Source organism: Sarcophilus harrisii, chromosome 2, assembly GCF_902635505.1.
Source record: "Sarcophilus harrisii chromosome 2, mSarHar1.11, whole genome shotgun sequence".
Classification (NCBI taxonomy): Eukaryota; Metazoa; Chordata; class Mammalia; order Dasyuromorphia; family Dasyuridae; genus Sarcophilus; species Sarcophilus harrisii.
Window position 1 is genome coordinate 616,266,975 of NC_045427.1, and position 27,730 is coordinate 616,294,704.

At 40.5% G+C, this 27,730-nt stretch overlaps 2 protein-coding genes and 1 long non-coding RNA gene across 8 annotated transcripts in view; 2 read left to right on the top strand and 1 right to left on the bottom strand.

The window, feature by feature from the left end:
* Nucleotides 1-19,780, top strand: part of SIN3A (SIN3 transcription regulator family member A) — a 74,234-nt gene extending 54,454 nt beyond the window's left edge. For all 4 annotated transcript variants that reach the window (XM_031956578.1, XM_031956577.1, XM_031956574.1 and 1 more), the window contains 9 exons: nt 2,776-3,014; nt 4,294-4,477; nt 5,162-5,735; nt 7,911-8,080; nt 12,218-12,391; nt 13,578-13,670; nt 15,571-15,665; nt 16,202-16,409; nt 17,132-19,780. In XM_031956578.1, the coding sequence (XP_031812438.1) occupies nt 2,776-3,014; nt 4,294-4,477; nt 5,162-5,735; nt 7,911-8,080; nt 12,218-12,391; nt 13,578-13,670; nt 15,571-15,665; nt 16,202-16,409; nt 17,132-17,362 (1,968 nt within the window). In that variant the 3' untranslated portion in view covers nt 17,363-19,780. The remainder of the gene's footprint in view (nt 1-2,775; nt 3,015-4,293; nt 4,478-5,161; nt 5,736-7,910; nt 8,081-12,217; nt 12,392-13,577; nt 13,671-15,570; nt 15,666-16,201; nt 16,410-17,131) is intronic.
* A 417-nt stretch (nt 19,781-20,197) lies between these two features.
* LOC116421950 lies at nt 20,198-23,832 on the bottom strand. The gene is made up of 2 exons (XR_004232548.1): nt 23,283-23,832; nt 20,198-20,475 (listed from the first exon to the last, which is right to left on the bottom strand). It is a non-coding gene; the product is annotated as an uncharacterized LOC116421950 (long non-coding RNA).
* A 42-nt stretch (nt 23,833-23,874) lies between these two features.
* The window catches only part of MAN2C1 (mannosidase alpha class 2C member 1), a 33,743-nt gene continuing 29,887 nt past the window's right edge, over nt 23,875-27,730 (top strand). Inside the window, exon 1 of one of the 3 annotated variants that reach the window (XM_031956581.1) lies at nt 23,875-23,895. Coding sequence is in view for 1 of the 3 variants with exons in the window: in XM_031956579.1 (XP_031812439.1) it covers nt 24,029-24,201 (173 nt within the window). In the remaining 2 variants the exon portion in view is untranslated. Of the gene's footprint in view, nt 23,896-24,028; nt 24,202-24,263; nt 24,528-27,730 lie in introns of those variants that run through there. The other 2 variants (XM_031956579.1, XM_031956580.1) reach the window with 2 other exon arrangements.

Below are 27,730 nucleotides of genomic sequence, written 5' to 3' on the forward strand. Positions count from 1 at the left end.
TTAAAGAAGAATGAAGGGGTTTAATATTAGATTTGGTAGGGAAATGGAAGTCTAGGGTGAAAATAAAGGAAGTAATATAGAAGTCATCATTCTGTGGTGTATAAATTGTCTTCTATCATCTTGATTAAAAGTATCTAGTGCAGGTACACCCCCAAGTTTACCAATGTCAACAAAATTGCAACAGTTTTTGCCCCTAATTACCAATGTGCATATATTATTATTATTATCCAAGCTGGTAAATATTTTGAGTAAATGTAAATGATAATTATTTCATGTTTATATTTTGTATGTTAGTGGCAGTATGGTGTAAAATGTAAAGAAATCTTTTGGTTTCAGCAATAAGAATTAACATATTGCAATTTTCATGTGTTATCTCACTTGATCTTTGAACCAACTATGGAAGGGGTGATACCTCACTTGATGGATGAAGAAATTAAAGTTAAAAGAAGTCAAGTGATAATGGCCAGGGTCAAAGTTAGCTTGTGTTAGGCAGAAGTGGATTGGAGTCTTTTGAGATGGAGGTCCAGCCACTTCCCACCGTGCAACTCTGTCCCCTCTGTTATTTGTGTTCTCAGTTTAAAATGTAGAGCATTCCAGTGCCATGGAAAAATCTTAGGTTCAAATTATGCCTGTGGCCCATCCTGGGGATAAGGCCTTTGATAAGCCCTCTCAGGGACCTTGCACTTCAGAAAACAAATCAAAAATTTGAATAGGAGAGAAAGTGCCTGTTGGCATTGATCCAGAGAGGTCCTCAAGTCAAGGCTGGTTTTTAAAAAATACCCATTATTAAATGCAGATATAATTCCTGTTCTATGTGAAATCCTATTTTTTTCCCAAAGGAAGCATTTCATCCCTCTCCTTGCTTTTGGGGGTTGTCCTTAAAACTCAGAGGCCCTACCTTCTAGGGAGTTGAGGGCAAGAGAGAGTCACCTGCTCTGATCACAAGGACTGGTAGAAACATTCTTGTACATGGCGTATAGAGCAAGCAGTCAGATTTTTTCTTCTCTCTATGGGACCCGTGGGAAGGAACTTTTGGACAGGGGCACTGCAGGGGCTATTATTTGAATGCAAGCATTTTCTGCCACATCAGTGATGCTCACACAGGCTGTCCTGGCTTAGTAAAGCTCTGGACTGACCTTGAATTTCTGGGACACCCACTGTAACCAGGAAAGTAACTTAAAAGGTGGCCCTGCTTTTTAAAGAAGGATACAAAGTGTCCCAGTCTTTAAAACTCTTAAAAACTCAAACTCTTTGAATATAGCTGGTTTTTTGTTTTTTTTTTTTCCCTTTTCCCCTTAGTATCTGGTACAGTGTCCTTTAAACTTGTAGGCAGTTAATATTTGTTAGATTCAGTTGCTAGGAAAGGAACCTGATTTTATTATCTTTGCTAATGAACATTTCTTCCTTCATGGTTGTCTTCTTTTGCCACATTTTGACTAGTGGGAAGAATTTTATGTTGGTAAAAAGAGAAGGGGTGTGTGTGTGTGTGTGTCTGTGTGTAGATATTGGGAGTTTGAAGACTGTATAGATAGCTAGGTGCCTAGGTAGGCAGTATGAGACAGGTTTGTTAGCTATGTAGGGAATGTGTATGGACAGCTTTGGTGAAGTGTATTTAAGAGATCCACCTGACTCTAGAAAATCCTTGGACTTCCATGAATTCACAGCTCCATTACATAGCCCATGGAAGAAAATCAGTCTGGTCCTAAAACAAATGTTAATATGTGCCTAAATTGGGTGAAAAGTATACTTGAGAATGTTAACTATTGTTGCCATCACACTGTATTGTATGAATTCATTATGCATAGGACAAAGCTAAATGTGAATGAGCCAATGCATTTTAAATTTAATTTGTTAATTTATTATTTTATTTTATAATAGTAGATTTTTATTTTTCAAAATACATACAAAGATAGTTTTCAACATTCACCCTTGCAAAATCTTGTGTTCCAAAATTTTCACCCTCCCTTCCCACCTTTCCCCTCCCCTAGACAGCAAGCAATCCAATATAGGTTAAAAATGTACAGTTCTTCTATATATATTTACATATACATACATATTCACATTTATCATGCTGTACAAGAAAAATCAGATCAAAAAGGTAAAAAAAAAAAAGAGAGAGAAAATAAGCAAGCAAACAATAACAAAAGTAAAAATACTGTGCTTTGATCCACATGTAATCCTCATACTCATCTCTGGTATTTCTGGCTCTCTTCATCACAAATCTATTGGAATTTACTTGAATCGCTTCATTGTTGAAGAGCCAAATCCTGTCATAGTTGATCATCACATAATCTTGTTGTTGCTGTGTACAGTGTTCTCTTGGTTCTACTCAATTAGTATCAATTCATGTAAGTCTCTCCAGGTCTCTCTGAAACCATCCTGATGATTATTTCTTATAGAACAATAGTATTCCACTACCATAACTTATTCAGCCATCCTCCAAATGATGGGCATCCACTTAGTTGACATTTCTTGCCACTACTAAGGGCTGCTACAAATATTTTTGCACATGTGAGTCCTTTTCCCTCCTTTATGATCTCTTTAGGATACAGACCCAGTGGAGACATTACTAGATCAAAGGGTATGCACAGTTTAGATAGTCCTTTGGGCATGGTTCAATGGATTTTTTTTTTTTTTTCAATTATTTGTGTCCTGAGATTTATTTTGATGTGTCTTAATGAAAGATATGTTTAATATCCAGGAAAAGGTGACAGCTTATTCATGAGAAATGTATATTTGCTGTGCTGACTTTTTTCCCTCCATGTTCTTCCTTAGCTTGATGTGGTCTTAGAAACCAATCTGGCAACCATCCGGGTCCTAGAGACAATTCAGAAGAAACTGTCACGATTGTCTGCTGAGGAGCAGGCCAAATTCCGCTTAGACAACACTCTGGGCGGCTCTTCTGAGGTGATTCACCGAAAAGCGCTCCAGAGGATCTATGCTGATAAAGCTGCTGACATTATTGATGGCCTGAGAAAGAATCCATCCATTGCTGTCCCCATAGTTCTGAAGAGGTATGATTCTAGCAGTAGAGAAGGTCACATGTGGCAGTGGGCTTGTGTCTTTGAAAGAAAGTATGTGGAAAAAAAAGCATGCTTGGTTATAACCTGGGCATTTCTTTATGGAGACATTTCCTATTTCCAAACTCATAAGGAAATCTCCAGGCTGTGGTGTAAAGTATGTCTGTTGGTATGTGCCAGAATACAAAGTGGAGAAAGATCCTTTAATAGCTGCTTTATAGTGGGCTTTCTTTTTATTCTCTAGCTTAGATCAGCCACCTTGTAACCCCTAACTATTTGAGTGACTGAAACTGCCAAGAATTAAAACACTTTACGTTTTCTCCTTAGTGGAAATTCACTGTTCCTGAACAGTTCTGGGAACATTCATTTCTTTTTCTCTTTAAAATGTTTCTAGGAGCAGAGAGTGAACACCACTCTAAATGAGCTTTCTTTTTCTATCTGTGAAAAGGGGTACCAATGGAGCTCAGTTCTTAACTTTTGAGGGACAGGACTAACCTTTTTGTAGAGGTGTACAGTTAATTTCTTTGTTCCAAAACATTACTCATAGTTTTAATCCCCATTTTCATTTCTTTTACGCCCCCAATAGGTTGTCTTGGGTGATTTAAATTTTTATTTTGGTCATTCAAAAATCCTCTCAAATATAACTGTTAAGTTCTTAGTGAATTACTTTTCCCTAATAAAGCAGTGTCTTCCAAGCTTTGCTTTGCACACAGTTGTTTCTTTTATCTCCCTTTATTCAATGTTCAAGTTTATTCTATTGTAATTTGAATAGCATTTCATCATTTAATACATTTTTTTCCTTTCATTTATCTGAGATGTCTATTGTTTTCTTCTGTTACTTATACTTTTTTTGTTTTGGTAATATCAAAGAACTGGGTTTTCAGCCTCCTTGCCTTTATTCAAGGCACCTATTATATACTCATAATTTTGACTTTATTTGAGCTTTTGAGAAATTTTCATACAATTCCCTACTTTTCTCTATGAGTTGATATTTTTAATCCAAGTTTGTGGCATCTATGAGATTGGATCAAGGAAAGAGCTTTTAGTAAAGTTTATTTGTTGTATAGGCTTAAAAATAAAATTTTAGACATTGTTGTGATGTGTCCTCCAAAGAGATTTGTAGATATCCAATACTACTGGAAAGCTTCTTAGATCCTGAATAAATGATGGGATGGGTTAGAAAAAACTGTGTTGTCTGGTGCCTTGATCGAGCCTAATAATATGTGCTTACACCCGTTTGGTTCCTCTTATCTTTTGTTTTTGTCCATCAAAGGTTGAAGATGAAAGAGGAGGAATGGAGAGAAGCTCAGAGAGGGTTCAACAAAGTTTGGAGGGAGCAAAATGAGAAGTATTACCTGAAGTCCCTAGACCACCAGGGAATCAACTTCAAACAAAACGACACCAAGGTTCTGAGGTCGAAGAGCTTACTCAATGAAATAGAGAGCATCTATGATGAAGTAAGCAGGGAATCATTATCTGTGGTGTTAGCTTATGTGCAGTTGTATTAATAATCTGGCATTGTGTGTGAATTAGAGTGTCTGGCTTGGAAGAAACTTGATTCCTTTACTCTACCCCATATCTGAACCAGAATTGACTTACAGAAGGACGCCACTTTCTTCATGTAAAATGCTCTTATGTTTGGGCATTGTGCTTTTTGGCCACTCCTGTGGCTTCCACATCCATCTTCTGTAAAGAGAATAAGATGGTTTTCCCCGGGGTCTGATATATTTCTTTGTGTCAGATGGTGTAGGTGCATCATTTGTAGCTTGCTTATTTGTTTTTTGAATCTGCTGACTCCACCCTAGTCTTAGAATTCCTTCTTCCAGGCTCTTCCTTTTTCAGTCCATTTTACATAGCAGTGGCAGGCTCATTCCCTTGAAGCCCCACTTTTTATGCATCTCTTATAGCCTTGCTCAGAAACTTTTATGTTTTCCCATTCTATCCATAGTCACCCAGCAGACTACCTTTTTGGTGTTCTTAATTCTGGTAGAATGCCATTAATATTAACTCTTGTGTCCTTTTTGGATGGCAAGATAGTCTCGTCTCTTCATTTTGTGGCGCAGTGGCCAGGATGGTGTTGCCAGTGGCAGGCATCCAATGTGTAGCTGATGTGTGCTCTCTTTGTGTCTTTCCTACTTCAGAGGCAAGAGCAGGCTACAGAAGATAATTCTGGAGTCCCTGTTGGCCCGCACCTTTCTCTCGCCTATGAAGACAAACAGATATTGGAAGATGCTGCTGCTTTGATTATCCATCATGTAAAGAGGCAAACAGGAATCCAAAAAGAAGACAAGTATAAAATCAAGCAGATCATGCATCATTTCATTCCAGATCTTCTCTTTGCCCAGAGAGGTGACCTCTCAGATGTGGAAGAGGAAGAGGAGGAAGAGATGGATGTGGATGAAACCACAGGAGCTGCCAAAAAGCACAACGGGGTGGGCGGCAGCCCCCCGAAATCAAAGCTACTATTCAGCAACACAGCAGCTCAGAAGTTTCGTGGGATGGATGATGTCTACAATCTCTTCTATGTCAACAACAATTGGTATATCTTCCTAAGGCTGCACCAGATTCTGTGCTTAAGGCTGCTGAGAATTTGTTCCCAAGCTGAGCGACAGATTGAAGAAGAAAACCGGGAAAGAGAATGGGAACGGGAAGTACTGGGAATAAAGCGGGACAAGAGTGACAGCCCGGCCATCCAGCTTAGGCTCAAAGAACCCAGTGAGTGACATGGGGAGTCAGGGGTGGGTGGGGTAGGAGTTTCCAGGTGATTGCAATTGAATTGCTTTTTTATTTGCAGAACTTGGACAGGTGGGTTAGTCATTTGTTCTTTTTTACCATTTTATTTTCCTGTTAACAAGCACCTATTTTCTCTTCTTCCCCATTCCTAGTTTTAAAAGGGGAAAAAACTCTTTTAAATATGCAGAGTAAAGCAAAAACAAATTCTCACTGTTCACATCCAGAAATGTATATCTGCGTCTCAAAACCAGTTCTTCTTTCTCCTAAGAAGGGTTGGGCTGTTATTGAATTCCCTGTCAGTTTTGTTGCTGGTCACTCTGTTAGTGGCCATCCTTCAGTGGCTTTTTGAGGGATAAGGAGGCAATCTAAAATGCTTCTTTTGTTGTCTCTGCTAAGAGAGGAAAAACACTCTGGGCAGAGCTTAAACTTTATTGGGGCTTATGTCTTATATTAGTGAGAGTTACTTTCTTTCTTCTTAGTGAACAAGCCTTTACCCTTTGATCAGTGCAGTTACTGATCATGCTAAAGCTTCTCAGAGGAGTTGGAAACAGAAATAAGGCTTGGGTAGGAAGATGTTTGTTTTCCAAGTAAAGAAGAACATAAAGAAGACAATATGAAAGGAAATGGGGGAATCAAAAAAACAAAGTAGTTGGGGAAATTATGGAATTGTAGAGGGACTGCAGTATTTGAACTTAAAAGAACATCCAATATTATCTACATCCCAAATTATACATTTAGTCTGCTAACCAAGATCCTTTCATAGTCCATTTTTGTGATCGTTGTGCTCAGAAATCCCTTGACAGAATCATTCACCTTTGCCTAGGGAATAGACTTAGAAGATTCTCATACATGCTCAGGGTATCATTCTTTTAACACATTACAAGGTTAATAATAGTAGATTAGAGTGAAGGTAAATTAAGATAGGATATGGATTAGATTTAAGATTGAGGAATATCTAGAATTAATTGGAATTCTAAGACTGGGTTAGTGATTCTAATTTTTATTTTATTTTCTACTGAGAAAGCTAATAAACATTCTGTGGTTACCAGTGTATGTGGTTAGTGGCAAATACTTTAGGATATTTCATTCTTGAAAACTAATACTTTTTCCAAGAGAATAGAGTTTATTATGGTGCAATGTCTTGAGACAAAAGTACCATCTTAATTTCAGGTTGGTTGTGTTATTTATCAATCTACGTTTTTCTCTTTTGTATATCAGTTATTGCTGATGTCCAAATATTCTCTAAGCCTTGATGTCTTTAAGACATTAACAATTTCTTATTATTTACTTGATTTATTTACTTATTTACTTGATTTTGCTTTATTTACACACACACACACACACACACACACACACACACACACTGAAATGTAGATTTGTAGATTGAAATGTAAGCAGAAAACCTAGGTTATTAACCTAGGCTATACCACAAGTTTTCTTTCTTTCACCTTCTTTTATCCGTGGTTGTTGGTGAGCAGCTATTGGAGAGCCATTTGATTCCTTTTCAGCCAGTGGGTGAAGGGATTCATTAGCAGTTTGTACTAATCAGTTAATTCATTTTGTAAAATGTATACTTGAAAATTCATCCTTAAGTAAAAGGACCCTGACAAACATGGAGACTTATCATTAAATGCAGATTGTGTCTTGCTGTCCTAGAGGGTCTGTCCTTTTTTCCTTACTTTTTTCTCTCTGAAGCTATCTCAACCTTTGAGTAATATACTGTCTTCCTGTCTTTCATATTCAGTTTGGAGCCAAACACTTTCCCCTGCATTAAAATAGCTTTTGAGCAATGATACATGTGGCAAATGCTGTATTAATATATAAGCCCAAGAAATAGCGTTTCCTTCATGGGTAGATCTGAAAACTTGTTGCAGGCACTAAATGCTTAGATATTTTTGGTCTCTCAGAAAGGCAAGTAGCCCTGTCAGTAGCCAGCTTCATAAAATGTTCAATCATTTAATTTTAGAAGCTGGCATTTGTTGTAGGATCACTCTTCTCGACCAGGCCAGACAGGTCTTTTATCCACCTGTTTAAGCATATCAGCTGTCTTGGGCCTCAGGGGTTGGGTGGCTTTGTTGAATTCTTCTGGGAAGTGCCCTGTCTTGGTATTTTGGGCAGTGGACAAAACTTCAATCATCTGTTGCTTCTTTCCCACAGTGGATGTCGATGTAGAAGATTATTACCCAGCCTTCCTGGATATGGTACGGAGCCTCCTGGATGGCAACATAGATTCTTCACAATATGAGGACTCCCTAAGAGAGATGTTCACTATTCATGCCTATATCGCCTTTACCATGGACAAATTGATCCAGAGTATTGTGAGACAGGTGAGAAAAGGACACTCCTTGATGAAGGCTGGAAATGAGGGACAGTTTTTTTTTTTTGTTTGTTTGTTTGTTTGTTTTTAATATTTAATATTTTTTTTATTGACAGAACCCATGCCAGGGTAATTTTTTACAACATTATCCCTTGCACTCACTTCTGTTCCACTTTTTCCCCTCTCTCCCTCCACCCTCTCCCCTAGATGACAAGCAGTCCTATACATGTTAAATATGTCACAGTATACCCTAGATATAATATATGTGTGCAGAACCAAACAGTTCTCTTGTTGCACAGGGAGAATTGGATTCAGAAGGTAAAAATAACCCAGGAAGAAAAACAAAAATGCCAACAGTTTACATTCATTTCCCAGTGTTCTTTCTTTGGGTGTAGCTGCTTCTGTCCAACAATGATCAATTGAAATTGAATTGGGTCTCTTTGTCAAGGAAATCCACTTCCATCAGAATACATCCTCATACAGTATCATTGTTGAAGTGCATAATGATCTCCCGGTTCTGCTCATTTCACTTAGCATCAGTTCATGTAAGTCTCTCCAAGCCTCTCTGTATTCCTCCTGCTGCTCATTTCTTACAGAACAATAATATTCTATAACATTCATATACCACAATTTACCCAACCATTCTCCAATTGATGAGCATCCATTCATTTTCCAGTTTCTAGCCACTACAAACAGGGCTGCCACAAACATTTTGGCACATAACAGGTCCCTTTCCCTTCTTAGGATCTCCTTGGGGTATAAGCCAGTAGTAGTACTGCTGGGTCAAAGGGTATGTACAAGTTTGATAACTTTTTGGGCACAATTCCAGATTGCTCTCCAGAATAGTTGGATTCGTTCACAACTCCACCAACAATGCATCAGTGTCCCAGTTTTCCTGCATCCCCTCCAACATTCATCATTATTTTTTCCTGTCATCTTAGCCAGTGGGATAGGTGTGTAGTGGTATCTGAGAGTTGTCTTAATTTGCATTTCTCTGATCAATAGTGATTTGGAACACTCTTTCATGAGTGGTAATAGTTTCAATTAATGAGGGACAGTGTCTGACAAAGAGAGCTCTTGAACAGATACGAGGAAAAAATTGTACTTAGTAATCAAGAAAAGAAGTTTCCTTTAAAAAAAAAAAAAAAAAAAAGGTTTCTGTAAGGCTTTTCCAGTGGTTCCAAAGCATGGGGGGAAACTGTGGCTATTATTATTAAAACTGTTTTTTGGTCTCTTTTCTTAGATTATCAGTAAGACCTGTGTTTTGTTTTGGGTGGCTTGTCTGTGTGTCTGTGTGTGTCTGTGACATGATTTGCACTTTGACTTTTTGCTTTGGCCAAAGTTCGGGGGTTTTGTGTTTCATTGTTTTGTAGATCACACTGAGAGAAATCATATTAGCCTTAATCATTCAAATGTCTTATTGGTTCCAGTCCCTCCCCATACCACCACCTGCCTTGCTAGTAGGCCTGGAGGGTGAGAGCACCCAGCTTTCCACATGTGTGTAAAGCTATTCTCTTAAGATACATTTAGTTCCTTCTTCTTGCATTTTAGTATCTGAAATTTATTGGAAATAAATTTATAACAGATGTGTGCTTTTCCTCCTTTATCTAATTTCACTGTGGTTCACTTTGTTTTAGCATGTTATACACTCAACAAGCTCCAGATTCTTGCTCTTTATTTTCATAGCAGACATCTCTACTTAGCATGAGTCAGATGAAGGCCATCCATCGTTGTATATTTCTCTTTAAAATTGTTCATCATTATATGATTCATTCACACACACACATACATACACACACACACACGTTTTTAGTTCTTTTCTCATTTCCATTTATGTCCTTTTCCAAGGTTTCACCTGTATGCATGAACCATCATCCTTTTTTGGACTTAGCACTTGTATCCTTTTCCTTTGTATCTTTCATTTCTTTTTTCTCTATTGGATCTATTTTACTTCCATGGTTGAGAATTTCTACCCTGAAAATCTTCATTGCTTTCTTGTTCGTTTATTCTTTTGTTTTCTGATACTGATTTTACCACCCATTCATCCATAATACCCTTTACATTCTGGTTCCTGTTCTAACTGCTCAATAGGAGATTTGAGCTTTCATCACTAAACAGAAGTAATGGCTAAGAAGGACTAGTTTCCTCAAAGAGCTTCCGTGCTATTGTTTTGCATTTGATTTTCTAAGAATATGATGAAGCTAGTTTAATAAATATTAGAGTGAAAGAGCTCTTCATGATGACCTTTATAAAAAGTGATGATGTTTATTTATTTTTTTTAAAGACTAGACTCATAGTGGAATGTCTTGGAGCAATAAAGTTTTAGAAGGAAAGAACTTAAACTGGCTACTTACCTACAGGGTTTGGATTCTTGTTTTGTCTGGTTTACATCTTAAGTATTGATTTGGCATTATTCTAATCCAATTAGAAGATGGCAAAACAGGCCCAGAACGTGACTGTAGTAAGTTACAGACTGATAATAGGCTATTTTAAAGTCTTAGAAAGTCCCACAGGGGCCTTGAGAGGCCATCTAGTCTACTAGCCCAGACATTTTTACAGATGAGGAAGCAGGCCGAAGACTAAAGAGGAACAAGCATCGGGCAGAATTTGAATCTATAATCTGGTTCATTGCAGAATTAAATCCAAATCTTTTGACTCTAAATTCAGTGTTTCTACTATTCCATGCTGCTGCTTATATGTTCTAAGGAAACTTAAGCCCTTCTCAGCTTCTCAGAGATTTTTAATTGTCATCTGGTATTTGCTGGTTAGGTCCAAATTTGAAGATTGTATCTTTCTCTATCACCCATGTTAGTTGGAGATAACTTATAGTTTCTCTTTATGTCCTAGAATTTATATTTTATTTTATTGTGAATTAGAAGTATTTTTAAAAATAATTATTTATTCCTGTTTTCTTATTTTTATAAAAGTCTTAAGTTATCACAATTATTGCCACTATAAGAAAAGTGTTTTCTATCAATAGGAAAGCTTCTTGAGAATCAAACTGTTGCAAAGTATTAAAACAATCAAGGATGTTACTTTATGCTTTTAGCTTTTCTCATTCTTCTACTTATTTGTTTGTTTGTTTATTTATTTGCTGAGGCAATTGGGGTTAAGTGACTTGCCCATAGTCACACAGCTAGGAAATGTTCAGTCTGAGGCTAGATTTGAACTCAGGTCCTCCTGACTTCAGGTCTAGTTCTCTATCCACTGTGCCACCTAGCTGCCCCAGCTTTTCTCATTCTTTTCTTTCACTTTCCTCCATTGTCTGAATTTTCCACTCAGTGGTTTTAATTTCAGAATGAAAATACTTAAGGAAGTGAAATATAGCTAATAATATTCTGTAATGCCCAGGCTACCTTTCTAGAGGTCCTCTGGACAGGCCTTGGTCTCAGCTGTATAGTCAGAAATAGAGTCTAAAATCTTCATTCTCTCCTTCACAATCTGTCTTCACAGTCTTTTCACTTTGACTGACTGTGTCCCCAGTTCTCTCAGCCCTTAAATACCATTACATCATTACAGTATACTGAGTATGTGTGATCTAGAGTGATTATATCGTTATATCGAACTAGAGTGATTATATTATTATATCATACTAGATATATGTGAACTAGAGAACCATTATCTCATCAGTCACACTGAGTAAACTCCTTGTTGTAAGTATCCTTGTTTCAAGTATACTTCTCCAGAGTTCTGGCCCTCTACAATATTCCATAAGATTCTAACCGCCAGAATCAAAGACAGGATTTAATGAGACAGTCATGAAATTCCAACTGTTAATTGTTTTCTAAATTTCTACTATGGTTGTCCTTAAGTGAATGCAAAGTTAATTTATATTAAACTACTATGTAAGTGCTCTATTCCATTGAGTTCTGTCAGTTAGCTTTTCTTTTCTGAAGACACTTCAAGATTTGACTTAACTTCATTGGTTTTTCTTCCACAATAATAATGGTAGTTCTTATAGAATTTTATTTTTTCCTTTGCTTTTGCTTTTTTCCTTTTGAAGTAAACTTTTGAGTTCCTCAGACAAAATGAGCAAGAAGAGATTGAATAATGAATGTGAGAAAAGTAGAATTGTTGATTTAGCACATATGTGGTCCATGTTTTGAGCTTCTTTTTCCTTAAATCTTTTCTCTTTGCACATTCCTAGCTCCAGCACATTGTAAGTGATGAGATTTGTGTACAAGTGACTGACCTCTACTTATCAGAAAACAGCAACAGTGCCACGGGTGGCACCTTAAATACACAAACCTCTCGAACCCTCATGGAATCCACATATCAGCGTAAAGCAGAGCAGCTCATGTCAGATGAGAACTGCTTTAAGGTGAGAGATCTTCTGAAGCTTAACACTCCCAGGACAGGCGGCAGGAGAAGCCTAAATGAAGGAATTTTTTGGTCCTTGTGGGCCTGTTTGATTCATTTGAATGATTTGCCCCCACACTATCAATATAATAACATGAGTTCTTTCATTTGTATAGTGCATCATAATTTTAGAGTGTTTTACATTGATCTAATTTGATTTTTGGACCAGCTGTCAAGTAGTCCTTCAAAGATTATTCCCTACTTGATTAGTGATGTGAGCAGTAGTGACTTCAGCCAACAAGTAGCAAAGCTAGAACTCATGGCCATGTTTGTCTTCTGGTCCTCCACACCGTATCATACTCCCCTTCCATTCAGGAAGATGGAATTCTTAATGTTGCATGTAGCTTAAGCTTTTTCCAATTCTGATTGCTCAGCACTGTGTTAACCATTTGCCTGATTTCATGTTCTAACCTTGGGAAAGATCTATTAAAAAGTCCTCTCTGGCCAAAAGGATTTACCCTTCATGATTTATATGAATAAGAATCTTTCTTACGATTTTATGCATGTCTTGAAGTAATGTGATGAGGTTTTGTTTTGATCTAAATAATCCTCAGGCATGGGGTCAGAGTCTGCCACAATCCTTTTGAGTGAGTACATTCACACAAGTAGGGTCATAAAAGGATATGTCTTCATGTCCTTAATCACGATTTTTAGCATTCACCTCTCTGATTTGTTTTTGCCTGCTAGTTGGTTTTAGAAACTGAGGTGGGGACAATCCCTTTCTGACTCACTGGATAATTAGCTTCTATCAGCATTTTCATGCAAGTCAGCAAGAGATGATTATGTTGCCCATTGGGGAGTTCATCTTGTTTCTTCAGTGAACTTTATTGTTACATGAGCATTCTTACAGTTAAGAAAAATTGCTAGTAAACTTGGAGCTGGACCTACTCTGTACTTTAAATATTCTAACATTAGAACTTGCCATTAGCAGCCAAAGCTTTTGAGTACTTCCTTCCTATCTTTTTTTCTGTGTGAGACTAGAGACCAACCCCGGGGGCAAGGGTGGGAGAGAGGGGTAGAAAGGGGAGAAATCAATCACTTGGCTTGTAAGAAATCTTTAAATTGCAACGCTCTTCTTTTCTCTGTCCCAGGACACTTCACCTTTTTGGATAGTCCATTTCTTAATTTTCTGTGCCTCTCCCTTGTAGCTCATGTTCATTCAGAGCCGTGGCCAAGTTCAGCTGACAATCGAGCTGCTAGACACAGAAGAAGAGAACTCAGATGACCCCGTGGAGGCAGAGGTAGGAGATCCTCACCGAGGTCTTCCTGGAAACGTCTATATATATCATGTGCTCCCCGTAAGGCCACTAAATCTTGGGCTGTCCTTGCTTGTGTCCTGTGGCGTAACTATTATCCCTTCCTCACTTGCCACAGCTGTCACACTTTGTAAGAGCTTAACAACATGACATCATGAGGTGTAGATCATTCCCATCAGACTTGCTAAGGGATAGGATTCCTCAGGAGATGCTTTGGGTTCTTTTGCGTGGAAGGAACCATATACCAGCCTCAGGCCTCTCCTTTTCTTTTATTTAATATCAAAGCAGGATCCTACTGTACTTAAACAGAGGGAAAACGATGAAAAGCTGCCATAATCAAGCACACAATGATGATTTGTTAACTTAGCATCCTGGAGAAGCCAGAGCCACTTAGTGCTTTGAATTTGCCTTGCTAGGCCTGGAAGTGTAAACTAAAGGAAGTTGTCCTATTCACAAATAGCCTATATTCTATAGGGCAGTCACTGTGCACAGGCCTATTTACAGACCTCCCTGAGTGATGAAAAGTTTCAAGAAGTGTTGCTGAAGCAGTCTTGAAGGAAATAAGGGATTTTAGAGAGGCTGAGAAGTGAGACAGGAAGATGTTCCAGGTAGAGAAGATGGCTGAAGTGATACAGTGGAGATGGAAGGCCAGGCTGGGAAGGTTGGGGAAAGCTAAATAGAAGTATCCAATAACAACATCATTATCTATCCTTTACAGTCATTAGGCCATTTTACAGCTGGGAAAACTAAGGCTGAGAGAGGTTAAGTGATTTGGCAGGTCATACCACTAATGAGGGGGTCTGCTTCCAAGTCTAATGTTGTAGCTATAGCCTCGTCTAGCTGCTTCATCCTAGAGGCAATAGGGTGCTGCTTTAGTTTCTTTTGTAAGGAAGTGCTGTGGTTGGGACTGTACTTTAAAACATTCACTTTGATAACTGGGAGAAGAAAAGGTTGGAGAGGTGAAAGGCTGAAAGGAGGGAGACTTTAAAAGACCTGGGCTATTGAAAGAAAATTCAAAAAAGGAGGAGGTAGAGGCCTGAACTGAGCTAGTGACGGGGTGTGCAGAAAAAAGCATTCCATCTTTTCAATGGAGGAGATTCTCAATGGAATGCTTAATTCTCCCTAAGGAGAATACCACCACAAAACAGACCAGCGAGGACTTGGTGATATGAGAGAGAACTGTCATTCATCAGGAAGACCACCATCACTTCATGAGTGGGAGCTGCCTCCCCTTATGGGGAAACATTCCCCATTACTTGAGCCTGAATAAAGTACACCCTGGGTTTGCCATGTGGATTTCCACACTTTATTATATTATTTACATCATTCTTTTTCATGGATATGACTATTGCATTTCGAGTCAGAGGCCCTGAATCTGAACCTAAGTACCCTATTGATTGTCTCCATGAGCCTCAACTCAGCTTTTCTGAATTTATCTCTCTGTGAAAAGGGGCTGGGCCAGATTACTTCCAAAATCCTATCCAGTATGATCTTATTGACTAAAAGTTGAGCTTGATGGCATGAATACCTTATGCATATGTATCTCCTGGGAATATAAGTGCTTAAATGAAGTAATTCTTCCAGTTATTACACACACGTACATATATACATACACACACACACACACATACGTCATGTTCTGCCTTCATTAATAGCAGTGGGTAAGGGAAAAACCTCACTTAATTTTCATTTGAGAAAAGGAAAAATGCTAAAGATAGTACTTTCTGTCACAACTATTTATAAATTTTATGTCTGTTTAATATTAAAATTTTGAAGTGAACAGATTTTGGACATTTCTAGAACATTTATGAAGTTATGGCAACCAAAATTGAATGATGACAACTTTTTAAAAAACAATTCTTTCTTTTGCATGCCACACTTATAGCGATGGTCAGACTATGTTGAGCGCTATGTGAACTCAGATACTACCTCCCCAGAACTCAGAGAGCATCTGGCCCAGAAGCCAGTATTTCTGCCAAGGTGAGTGAAGCCTGTTATGTTTGGTAAAGAACATGAAAACTGTACTGATCAGAATAGAGTGGATGTCATTCAGGAATGTGAAATTAGACATATATTAAATAACTGACTCCTTGTTTTTTTATTTATTCTTTAAATTAACCTGCTTTTTGATGGACTTTGGTTATTAAAGTTTTTATTGCTTCTACCCAAAGAAATTTGTGTCTCCCAGCAGGGAGATGAGCAATTCAGGCATTTCACAAGCTCAGTAGTTTTCAGGATGGCCTGCTTTTTATAGCTGATCAGAGGCATGTATTTCTGATGCTGTCTTGACCAGGTATGGTCTGAGACATCTACATTCTTAGTGTTGACAATAGAGCCACCAAAGAGGAAGTCCAGCCAAGTGTGGGCTGTTAGGCTTTTTCATCATTAGTGATCTTTGGTTTTTGACATTGGACAGGCTATTATGAAGTGAGCCAGGTGGCCCAGTGCCCAGGCAGTCTCTCCATAGGTGCTTCCAGGACAAAAGCTAATCCTAGAAGGGATTCTTTGGTTTGCAGGAATCTAAGGCGGATCCGTAAATGTCAGCGTGGACGGGAACAGCAAGAGAAGGAAGGCAAAGATGGAAATAGCAAGAAGAGCATGGAAAATGTGGAGAGCTTGGACAAGCTGGAGTGCCGATTCAAACTGAATTCTTATAAAATGGTATATGTGATCAAATCAGAAGACTACATGTACCGCAGGACGGCTTTGCTACGTGCTCAGCAGGTGAGGGCAGAAGGAACCTGGGACCTCTCTGCAGGTGCAAGTCAGCTCCTGGGGCAGAGGAGGAGAGCCCTTCAATCCTCCAGCTCCTTCATTCCTAATCCCTTCTTATTTGGGGAAGGGGGTTTTATAGTGGCTGAGGAGAAGGTTCAGAGACCAGGTTGGATCAATTGGTGTGTTAGCTGTGACCCTCTTAGAAGACATTTCCTCTTTTTAGTCTTCAGTTCTCTCATTTGTATGGTATATTGTCATGGGGTTGAATCAGATGAGTTCAAGTCTCTTCCAGTCCTAATGGTTTAAGCTGAGTGTATCACTTGGGAAACTTTTTTTATTAATTTAAGCATTCTTGTGGCCAATATCCCACAAAGCAATAACAATATAGAGACCTTGTGAGACACCTTGGAAAGCATTAAAGCAGAGAGCAATTGTTTATCCTTATCTGGGTGCCTCTAGATCCCGCATTCACAGTGCCTCTTAGGGATTCCCAGACAAGGAAGGAACATCTAAATGGTGTTAGGGGCAAACAGAATAAGTGGCAGAAGGCTAGTGTTGGTGTGAGGGTCTTACACCGACTTGAGCTATCATGGAGCAGATATTGTACTGTTGAGAACTCTGGTCAGCATTTTCTGTTTTGATCTTGGTCATGAGGTTTTTAAAAGGAAGAGGATCGAATTAACTATTTCCAAAGATTTTTGTGCTAAACTCATCTTTTATCTTCTTGGCAGTCCCATGAACGAGTAAGCAAGCGGCTGCACCAACGGTTCCAGGCCTGGGTGGACAAATGGACCAAGGAACATGTAACCCGTGAAATGGCAGCTGAGACCAACAAATGGCTGATGGGTGAAGGGCTGGAGGGCTTGGTGCCCTGTACCACCACCTGTGACACAGAGACCCTGCACTTTGTGAGCATTAACAAGTATCGTGTCAAATACGGCACAATATTCAAGACGCCCTAACTCCCCAGAATGGATGTGTGGTGTGTGTGTCCCCGCGCATCAAGGATTCAAGCACGATGCCTTTCAGACCTCACTGTGTCTCTGTAACGTGGCCACCTGACTAGTGGGCAGCTGGTACAGCCTCTCCCCAGCGGGCTAATGTTTGGAAACATGGATCCATTTTAAACCTAAGCTGGGACTCCTCTTTCCCAGGGGTCTGGGACTCCCCTGCTGAGGATCACGCAGGCATGGACAAATGCGGTTTTGCTCGCCCACCCCAGCGGTGCTGAGCCCTTATTCCCCACAGCCTGGGCATTGAATGAGCAAACCGGACACTGTATGTGCTCAACTGGATTGGGGAGCATTGGGAAGACTGATGAGAAAGGACTTTTTATGTTCAGAGATGTTCTAAACCATGAAGCACCCCATCCTCCCCCATCCCCCAAACCAGATTTCTTTGGGTCATTCACATCCAGCCAGATTACCCACAGGGTAATTGGGCTTTGGGAGTATCTGTGGATTTGTTTCTTGATGATCACCCTGCCTCTTATGCCTTCCTCTCTTGTCTTCTGGCCCCCAAGCTCCTGACTCACCAAGGTCAAATCAGTTGGTCCTTTTTAGCTCCAGTGGAACTGTTTTGTACCTGCTTGTTTACTAGTCTAGCCTAGTGCCATCCACCAGCTTTTCTCACACACACTCTTGCACATAGAGAAAGTTTTAACGTGATTCTCCTCCCCCCCTTCTTTTTTTGTAAATAATGTACATACTGTCAATTTTTTTTTATTAAAGGAAATATGCTTTGATGTGCTAGCATAACTGTTCTAGCTTCTTGTGTACCACAGTACCGGGTAGCTTCAGATTTAGTATTTACAAACAGATGTACAAGACATTTATTACACTTTTTACCAAAGGGAGTTACCATTGTAGTGCTTTTGTGTGAAACTTCTTCCCTTTCCCTCTCCCCTCTCCCCCCCCCCTTTTTTTTTTTTTTATAAATAAAGCTTGCTTCTTACTTGAGGAAAAACATTCTCAACCCCTGGCCTGGCTAGAAAGATACTGTTTAACACTCAGTTTTGGCAAATGCTATCAGTTTCATTGGCTTCAAATCCCAAAGAGGGAAATGAAAATTTTATTTTAAATGATCAAAACCAGGACATACAACAAAGTGGTTCAAGTAGTATGCCTCCAGTGTAAAGTTTCTGTCTTAACCAAAAGAACTTTCATTCTCTTAAAAAGTTAACTTCAGCATCTGCTTTGTCTTCCAGTTCAAAAACCCTTCACTTTGGGGAATTTGCCAAGCTATACTGTTTGTTTATGTTCACTTTTTTATTTCTTTTCAACATTGGGGAGTGGGGAGAGTGAACATCTTAAGTACCAAACCAGTATTTGAAAGAACTTAATTGAGTATGCATGTTTGTGCCTGTGTATATTCCAGAGAGAGAGTATGTGTGTGTATTTGTATGGAGGTGGTGAGTGCTTTTATATAAAGAAGGCTTGGAAGTTAAGAGAAATTGTGTGATACAGTTCAATAGAAACAATCACAAATGGGATTATATTTTTTTTAATTATAGAAGTTTAAACCTGTAATACTGGCAGGTATTTAAATATGAGTGGAATTTTGAGGTGTTCAAACCTGAACTTTAACCAAGACCCACACCAAACACTATAGCACCTGGCCACGGTGCTTTAGTATTTTTGTGGCTTTCAGCTTCCTGGCCCTGGAGTTTAATAGTCTTCCAAGAAGTAAACATTGTTGTGGGAGTGGTAGGGGATTCAGAATTGGAGACGGGCCTGGCCTCTCTGTACATATGAAACTTTTTTGTTTTTATTTTATTTAAAATATTTTTGTCTTAAAAATGTGGGCAAGGGGTGCAGGTGGAACGAAGAAGTGGATCCACAATATAGAAGAAACAATCCTTCCCTGAACGCCTCAGCTGGTGGAAAGGTTTGAGAAAGGGATCTGGATTATGTGATTGGGGGTGGACTAGAAAACTTCCTGCAGAGAGAAGGAATGGTGGTCTGATGGTTTGGTTCTTACACTGGGTGGGGGTGGTGAAATAAGGTGGTAGAATAAGGCCCTACATCTACTCAGGAAGGGGCTTTGGGGGTATAGCATCCCCTGCACCTGATTTTTTTTTTTTATATACATACATAACACACACAAAAGAACATTTTATTTTTAAATATGTAGATAAACATAAGGAAGCTTTGTGTAAGCAAGGTTGGGTAATACACTTGGCTTTTTCATTCTTCCTGATGTCTAACATTGGAGCTCCAAGCTCTGTTTGTAGCCTGTAAGATAGCAAAATTTTCCTTTTATTTTGAATCACTTTTTGTATTCTGTACTGTGACTTTGGCCACCTTTCTGTGTGATTTCTATAAAAAAAATGTTGTAAACTTGACTGTAGTGCAGTAATTCCATTAAAATATCAGGGCTAAGTGTGGTGTATACATACATATTTTTTCTTCTGGTTTTCCAGTAGGGAGAAAAAACTGCCAAGGTTCATTTCAATTCAAGTGGAGATGAAGTTGGAACTTTGTATGGAAAACCTTGACCTTGATTTCCCATTCCCAAACATCCTTATTTCTTCTGGGTAGGAAAACTCAATTGTTCATGTATTATGTATCTAATGTATTTAGATTATTGTGTAGAGTTTCATACTCTTGTTTTCTGGTCTTGGTTACAAGCTACACACACACAGAGGAAAAACACTGCGTGAAATTGGAAGAATGAGTCCAGTTGAAGGAAAAAGCACTGTTTTTCCTATTCACATAAGGAAAGGGTGAGGACCAGTTTTTGGTTAGATTTGTTTTAGCAAGTCAAGAGAGATGGGGTTACATTTTTTTTGATGAATAACTGCATTACTTAAAAATGTATTATTTCATGAGTATGGCAGCTTCTGTTGATGCAAAGAATAGTCTTTAGTTTCAGTGGTTAAAAAAAAAAAAAAAAAGGTCACCTAGTGGCCAGCCTTCTGTTAGTAAGCCTTCTTGAACTGATGCCAAGTCCTTTTTTGGCCTGGCTGGCCCATATTCACAATCCATTTTGGAAGAACTTGGTACTCTGTTAGCATCTTTTAAAGAACAGGGTCATTTTTCCATGCTGTGGTTGAAGATCTTAAAGAAACACTTTTCTAAAACAAAGCAAAGATTTGTTGGACAAAGAATGAAAATCCAATATCTTTTGTTTGTAAAAAAAAAAATAGCATGGAAACATAGTGAAGTGCTCTTAGTAGAGTAATATTCATGCGCATCTGCAGATCTTATTATGGTTAAGATTATTTCATCTTTTTTGAGCTGTGTTTATTTCATACTACCACTGATACGTAGATAATACTACCATAACATAGACAAGGTAATGTTTCTGAGCTAGAGATTCCTTTCTATTACCCAGGTACTTGTTAGAGGTATTGTGGTTCATTTAACCTTGGTGGAGAATAAGTATTCTCATTCCCAAGTATATTCACAAGCTACAGTCACTTGGGACTGACTGCAACCTAAGCAAGCCAAGATGGAAGGACTGAGCAATGAGGAGCCTGGCTAATTCTGGGAGGATTCTCAGTAAACATGGGAGAAAAAGTGGTTTGATTATTGGGACATTCTTATCCCAGCATAGGAACTTAGATTTGATTATTTAGAATTAAATGTGGGAAACTGGAATTGACTTTAAATATCTCCTTTCTCCCTTTTACAAATAATGAAACAGGATTAACTAATATAGGTCCTATACATATATAATGACAGAATGGTTGTTTGGCTTTTAAAAGTAGGATATGGATAAAAGAAATGTGTTGGCCACTTGTTAATCACCAACTTTTTTGTAAATAGAGTGTGCATGGGCCTTCATACATCACAATAGAGGGATAGAAATGAAAAGTAAAGGAAATGCCTATTATCAATCATCTTCAAGCTACCTTTTTGCTTAAGGACCTTAATTTGTCTGTATGTGACATTAAAACATCTACCACTGCCCTGTTCCCAGGTACTAACATGAAGAAAAGGCTGCCCAAAAAAAGATTTTAATTTTGGGCTCCTCAGATTTCAAAATTAAGCATCTGGAGAGAAGCCAGAACAACTTGAAGTTCTCTTACTAGAAACTGGCAATCTTTAGTGGAGAGTATGACACGTGGATTAATAAACCTGTCCAAGATGTTTAAATACTTCCTGAATTTACATCGTTTTATTACTGATCCCTAAATTGCTCATCTGTTGAGTGAGAATCATTTTAATCTCTGCCTATCTCAGTGGGGATGTTATAAGAGCCAAATGAGGTCATGGATGAGGTGTCCTGCAAATATATTTTGTTACACAAATATTTTTCAACATTCTCCCTTCCTTTCTTTCCCCCACCTCCTCCCCAGACTGCAAGCAATCCAATATAGGTCAGACATGTACAACTAATTCCTCTAAACATTTCCACATTTGTTATGTTGAGAAAAATCAAAAGGGAAAGGGAAAAAAAAACCATAAGGGGGAAAACAACCCCATGAGCAAGCAAACAACAAAAAAGGTAAAAATAGTATGTTGTGAACTAAAGTCAGTTCCCAGTCCTCTCTCTGAGTACAGATGGTTCTCTGCATTACAAAACCAGTGGAACTGGCCTGAATCATCTCATTGTTGAAAAGAGCCACATCCATCAGAATTGATCATCACCCAATCTTGTTGCTGTGTACAATGTACTCTTGGTTATATTCACTTCAGTCATCATCAATTCCTGTAAATCCCTCTGGGCCTTTTCGACTTGCCACTACAAAAATGGCTGCCACAAATATTTTTGCCCATGTGGGTCCCTTTCCCTCCTTTAAGATCTTTTTGGGATACAGGCTCAATAGATCCACTGCTGGATCAAAAGGTGTGCACAGCTTGATACGTCTTTGGGCTTAATTCCAAATTGTTCTCCAGTTCACAGCTCCACCAGCCATGTGTTAGTGTCCCAGTTTTCCCACATGTCTTCCAACATTAATCATTTTTTTCCTGTCATCTTAGCCAATCTGAGAGGTATGAAGTGGTACCTCAGAGTTAACTTAATTTGAGTTTCTCTAATTAATAGTAATTTAGAGCATTTTTTTTACATGACCAGAAATGGTTTTTATTTGTCAGAAAACTGCTTATATCTTTTGACCATTTATCAATTGGGGAATAGCTTGTGTTCTTATAAATATGAGTCAGTTATTTTGGAAATGAGTCCTTTATCAGAAAACACTGGATTTAAGATCCACCCCCCCACCCCCCCCCAGTTTTCTACTATTTTGGTTGCATTGGTTTCGTTTGTGCAAAAAAGTATTAAGCAAAATTGTCCATTTTGTATTTCATAATGTTCTCTAGTTCTTGGGCCACAAATTCCTTCCTTCTCCACAGATTTGTTCTTATTCTCTAATTTGCTTATAGTATCATCCTTTTATGTCCAAATCATGAACCCATTTCTACTTAATCTTGGTAAAAGTGTGCATCAATGCCTAGTTTCTGCCATATTAATTTCCAAATTTCCCAGCAATTTGTGTCAAATAGTGAGTTCTTATCCCAAAAGTAGGGGTCCTTGGGTTTATCAAAAACTAGAGGACTACAGTCATTGACTATTGTGTCTTGTGAATCCAATCTATTCCCCAGTATCAACTAGTTTTGATAGCTGCTGGTTTATAATATAGTTTTAGGTCTGGTACAGCTAGGCCATTAATTGGCATGTTTTAAATAAATGCTGTTAAGAGAAGCCTTAAAATGGGGGTGGAGGGGAGGAAAGAGGGGGGACCGCAACAGACATAGGGTTCTGTCTAGACAGAACATTGAATTTTCAAAAGATTATTTCTGACTGGCTATACAGAAAATAGCTATTTTTAGCTGTTCTATAACTGCCCTTTTATTCCTTGTTCTCATCCTCTGGGGTCCTCTCTAAACATTCAAAAAACGACTATTCTGCGTAAATCGAGTCCTCCTTGCCTCTTACCTGCCAGTGCTTAACCTCACACTTCCATTCAGTGTGGTGCAACGGAAAGAGGACAAGATTGGAAGCTGGAGAATCTGGGTCCGGATCCCCCGTTTTGTGAGACATTAACTTGTCTGGTCCCTAAAGTTTTACGGGTAGGATTCCAAGAAATACGGAAGATGATCCCTGCTAGGACGGGCGTCCCTAACTTCTGGAAAGCACAACTAGTAGAGGACGCGGCGGCCCCGGTCCCGGGCGGCCCCGGTCCCGGGCGGCCCCGGTCCCTGCCTCTGGGCTCGCGGACATCTCACGTCTGTGCTCCGAAACCCCCGCCCCCGCCCCGAAGAGGCTGTCTGCAGCAGAGTTCCTTGCTCCCGTCTCCAGCCCCGGATCCCCGTCATGAAACAGCGCGCTTATTGTGCCTCGCTGGTCCCGAGAAGAGGACGGCTCCCGTTTGTAGCGCGATAAGCCCGGGTGGCGGCCGAGCGGCCGCTGGGCTTCCGCTGGTGTCCGCCCTTGTGCCGCGGCTCCCGCTGACGGAACCGGGCAGCAACTTCGCTCCACGGGGGAGCCCGGACCCGCGGGCCCTGGGAGAGGCCCTCCCAGGAGGAGGGGGTGCGCGGTGGACATAAAGGTGCGAAGTGAGATGCCGCCAACTGAGCAGTTGGGCGGGAGGGACAAAACTGCTGTAAGCACACGGAAGTAGGTGGGGCCCGGGTGGGGGCGGGGCGAGAAGTTCGGAACTCTTCGGGAGGCCCCGCCCGCGCATGCGTTGCGAGCCCCCGCCGCTGAGCGGAAGGAGCCGGCAGACGGCGGCCATTGCGGCTGCGGCGATGGCGACGCCCCCGGCCTTGGTGCTGAAGCACCGGCGCACCACCTTGGAGCGGGTGGAAAAGTTCCTGTCGCCCCTTTACTTCACCGACTGCAACCTGTGGGGCAGGTGAGGGCCTGGGCGGGTCTGAGGGCTAGCGGCCCGAGACCGGGGACGCCCAGGAAAGCACCGGAGGGCCCCCCCCCTTCCGGGGTGTGAGAAGCGCCTGTCGCCCCGCCCCCACCCCGGGCTTCGGAGGAAGGCGTGTTGTCCCGGAGCGATTTCCGCCTAACGACCCCGACGACCGGTGACGTCAGTGCCGTCACGCTTCCCCCACTTTGACGCAAAGGGGTTCGGGGGTGCCGAATCCGGGAGAACGGGGAGGGCGCCAAGCCGGCCTGTGAGCCGGGCTAGACGCGTGAACCACATCCTTGGCCGCCTCAGTTCCCCCATGTGTAATAACAGATTTTGCGATACCGTGTGGGAGGATAACAGCCCCAGCCCTGGCTGCTTCCCTGGCCCGCCCTCGCTCGCGATGGGGGGGGGGGGGGTCGCGCCTTTAGCTCTGGGAGGGGACTACCCTAACCGCGGAGGTTAAGTGAGAGGTTCGAGAGGCCCGCCGCCCTCCCCGGCGGCGCAGAGCGAGGCCCCGCCTCCGCCTGGCGGTCCCTTCCGAGTCGGCCTCGGGGACTGGGGATTGCTGGGGCTGTGGGGAGCTCTGGGAGTCACTCCAGCAGTTGTCTCCCGCCAAAAGTTAGCCCCGTAGACGGCTCCGCACTTCGGCCCCGTAATTAGTCTCTTTTTTTTTTTTTTTTTTTTTTTTTGCTGAGACAATTTGGGGTTAAGTGACTTGCCCAGGGACACACAGAGCTAGGAAGTGCTAAGTGCCTGAGGGCAGACTTGAACTCGGGTCCTCCTGACTAACGGCTCTATGCACTGCGCCACCCAGCTGCCCCTACACCTGAGTCATGTAACGAGGGATGATTCCGGGCCGCCTCTAATTTTGAAAACTAAATATGGAAGGAGGGAATCACCATTCCGTAGCCCACGGACCCCATTAAAGAATTTTTAGCTGGGACACTTAACACCAACTTTGCAAACCTGGAGTGAGGCCTAAGTGGGCAGGCTCCTCCGCCAAGGCCGGAAATGGGGCCCCCACAATTGCAATTCGGGCCGTGGCCTGGGTCATCACGACAGCTCTGAAGGAGGGTCACCTTTATTTTCCCCTTTTGACCACCCAGGCCAGAGGGGCTCCCCTGCGCTTGTCTCTGTCCTCTCCCACAGACACGCCCAGCACCTTCCTCCCGTTTTCACCGCTCCTTTGCCACCCCCTGCTCTGCAGCCCCGGGGAGTGCACAGGTCCTCTCCTTTGTTGCGGATGCCTTTTCCTGCTTCTTGCACATGTGCCCATCACGGGAAGGAGGGGCGTAAGACCAACTTAAAATGGGAACAATCTTTTATCTCTAAAGAAACGCCAATGCCGCATTTGGACTGAGAAGGGGAAGCCTGGCGGGGTGCACAGAACAGTTCTAGCTTGAATCCTGGATCTGCCGTTTATAGCCCCTGGACAAACCTCTTAACGATTCATTTGTCTAATGAGGAAGTTGTTAAGATGACAGGGGAGTAGGGAGCTTGGTGGTATTGATTGTTCAGAGGTTGCTTTGTTATTCCATAGAGGGACAGCATGTGTGGTAAAGAGAGTGACAGGCTGGGAGTCAGGCAGGAGCGCACTTCAAATCTAGAAAGAGAATGCAGCCTTCCGCGCCAATCCTGGGGCTGCTGCAAGAATGCAAATGAGACAAAGCTCATAAAAGCACTTCACAAACTCCACAGCAGTGCCAGTTACTTTTATTTCCTGATTTGCCTGAGCTCTAAAACATCAGAGGTGTTGGGCTTATGGGTTTGGGTTTATCGGGGAGGTCCCAAGGTATAGATGGCTGAATTTGGAATGAGAGGACCTGACTCTGCCACCTGTCTGCTTTGTGAATTTGGGCACTGTCAGTCATTTCTCCTGAACTTGTTTTTTTCAACCACAAAATAAACAGGAGGTAGAGTGGGTGGGAAGAATTAAAACTAGATGAACTTGAAGATCCCTAGGACCTTTAAATTTACTCATTTAGGAGAGCACTGCAAAACAGTCTGGGACAGTTTCTTAAAAAAAAAATAATTTCTAGGTCCATTTTATCACCCAATTCTTGGGTCTTTCCAACTATATTATATAAGTCAGCCAATGGCTGATCTTCATTGAGTTGATTTTCCTGTATATGCTGTGAAGGTGAATTCCTTTTAGAAGTTGGGCATCTCATTTAAGAGGCTTTGTAGCATCTAGTGGCTTGCTATCATCCACAAACAGGGACATCTGTATGAACTCACCGTCCATACAAATGTTCTTTTTTAATATGGATTTTGTATCGAATGTTTTTCACAACAAGACAAATGTCTTTGTCCAGGGGACTGCTTTCCAGTTTTGTTGGCATTGGTAATCAGAATATTCTTTTTTTTTTTTCTTTCAAATATTTTCTTTTTTTCTTTTTTTTTTTATTTAATAGCCTTTTATTTACAGGTTATATGCATGGGTAACTTTACAGCATTAACAATTGCCAAACCTCTTGTTCCATTTTTTCACCTCTTACCCCCCACCTCCTTAGCTTGTGAAGGAAATCAAAAATGCAGGTGTGCATAAATATAGGGATTGGGAATTCAATGTAATGGTTTCTAGTCATCTCCCAGAGTTCTTTTTCAATCAGAATATTCTTAAGCAAAGTTATTTTTATTGTTGCTTGATCTTATATTTTAGCACTTATGTAACTGAAAATATCTGCTGTATTGTTTATACAAGCCTACTTATTCTCATGTTTTAATCTAGGATACCTGTGATATTTTTGTAGATAATGCACAGAGATTTTTCATAGATGAGAGAGGAGGAATATAGGTCAGTAGTTAACAATAGTTACAAGTAGATGACAATACCAACCTTGATTTTTTTTCCCTAGTCATTCAGTCAAATCCTTCAAAAATTGATCCTTCAGTACTCTCAAAATTGTCTTGTTGCCATAACAGATTTCTTCTCTGTTTATCTGTTCTAGTCCAGCTGTTCTTCATATTTTTGTCATTGAGGTCCTAAACTTAGAAATAAAGGCAAGGGTGAGTGGGGAACCAGCTGCTGCTATTGGTGCATGAGAGCTAGTTGTTAAATTTCAATTCAGTGAACATTTATTAATCATCTATTATGTGTTAGGCATAGTACTAAGCGGTGGGGATACAAAAAAGAAAAAGATAGTTCCTGCCCTCAAGGAGCTTACAATTTAATAGGAGAAGACAAATCACAAAAGGAGGGGAGCATCATGAGGAACTTGATGCTGGGGACATGATATTCTGTGGAATTGAAACCAATTGAATTGTTGATGGAAAATGGAGAATTACCTGAGAAATTCTGACAGTTCTGAGCCTTCTGAAAAGGAAGGTTTTTTTGAGGAATTTGTTTCGCTACCCATCAACTCTCCAGTCAAAGAGGAGAGACGACTAATGGAGAATTACTTGAAAAAAAGGCACATTTTATGAGTGAGCATTTACACTTAAGAAATCAGTGAATGCTACAAATCAGGGCTTGAGCTATTGTTTTGTTGATTGTCTAGACTCAAGAAAATGGTGAAAACAT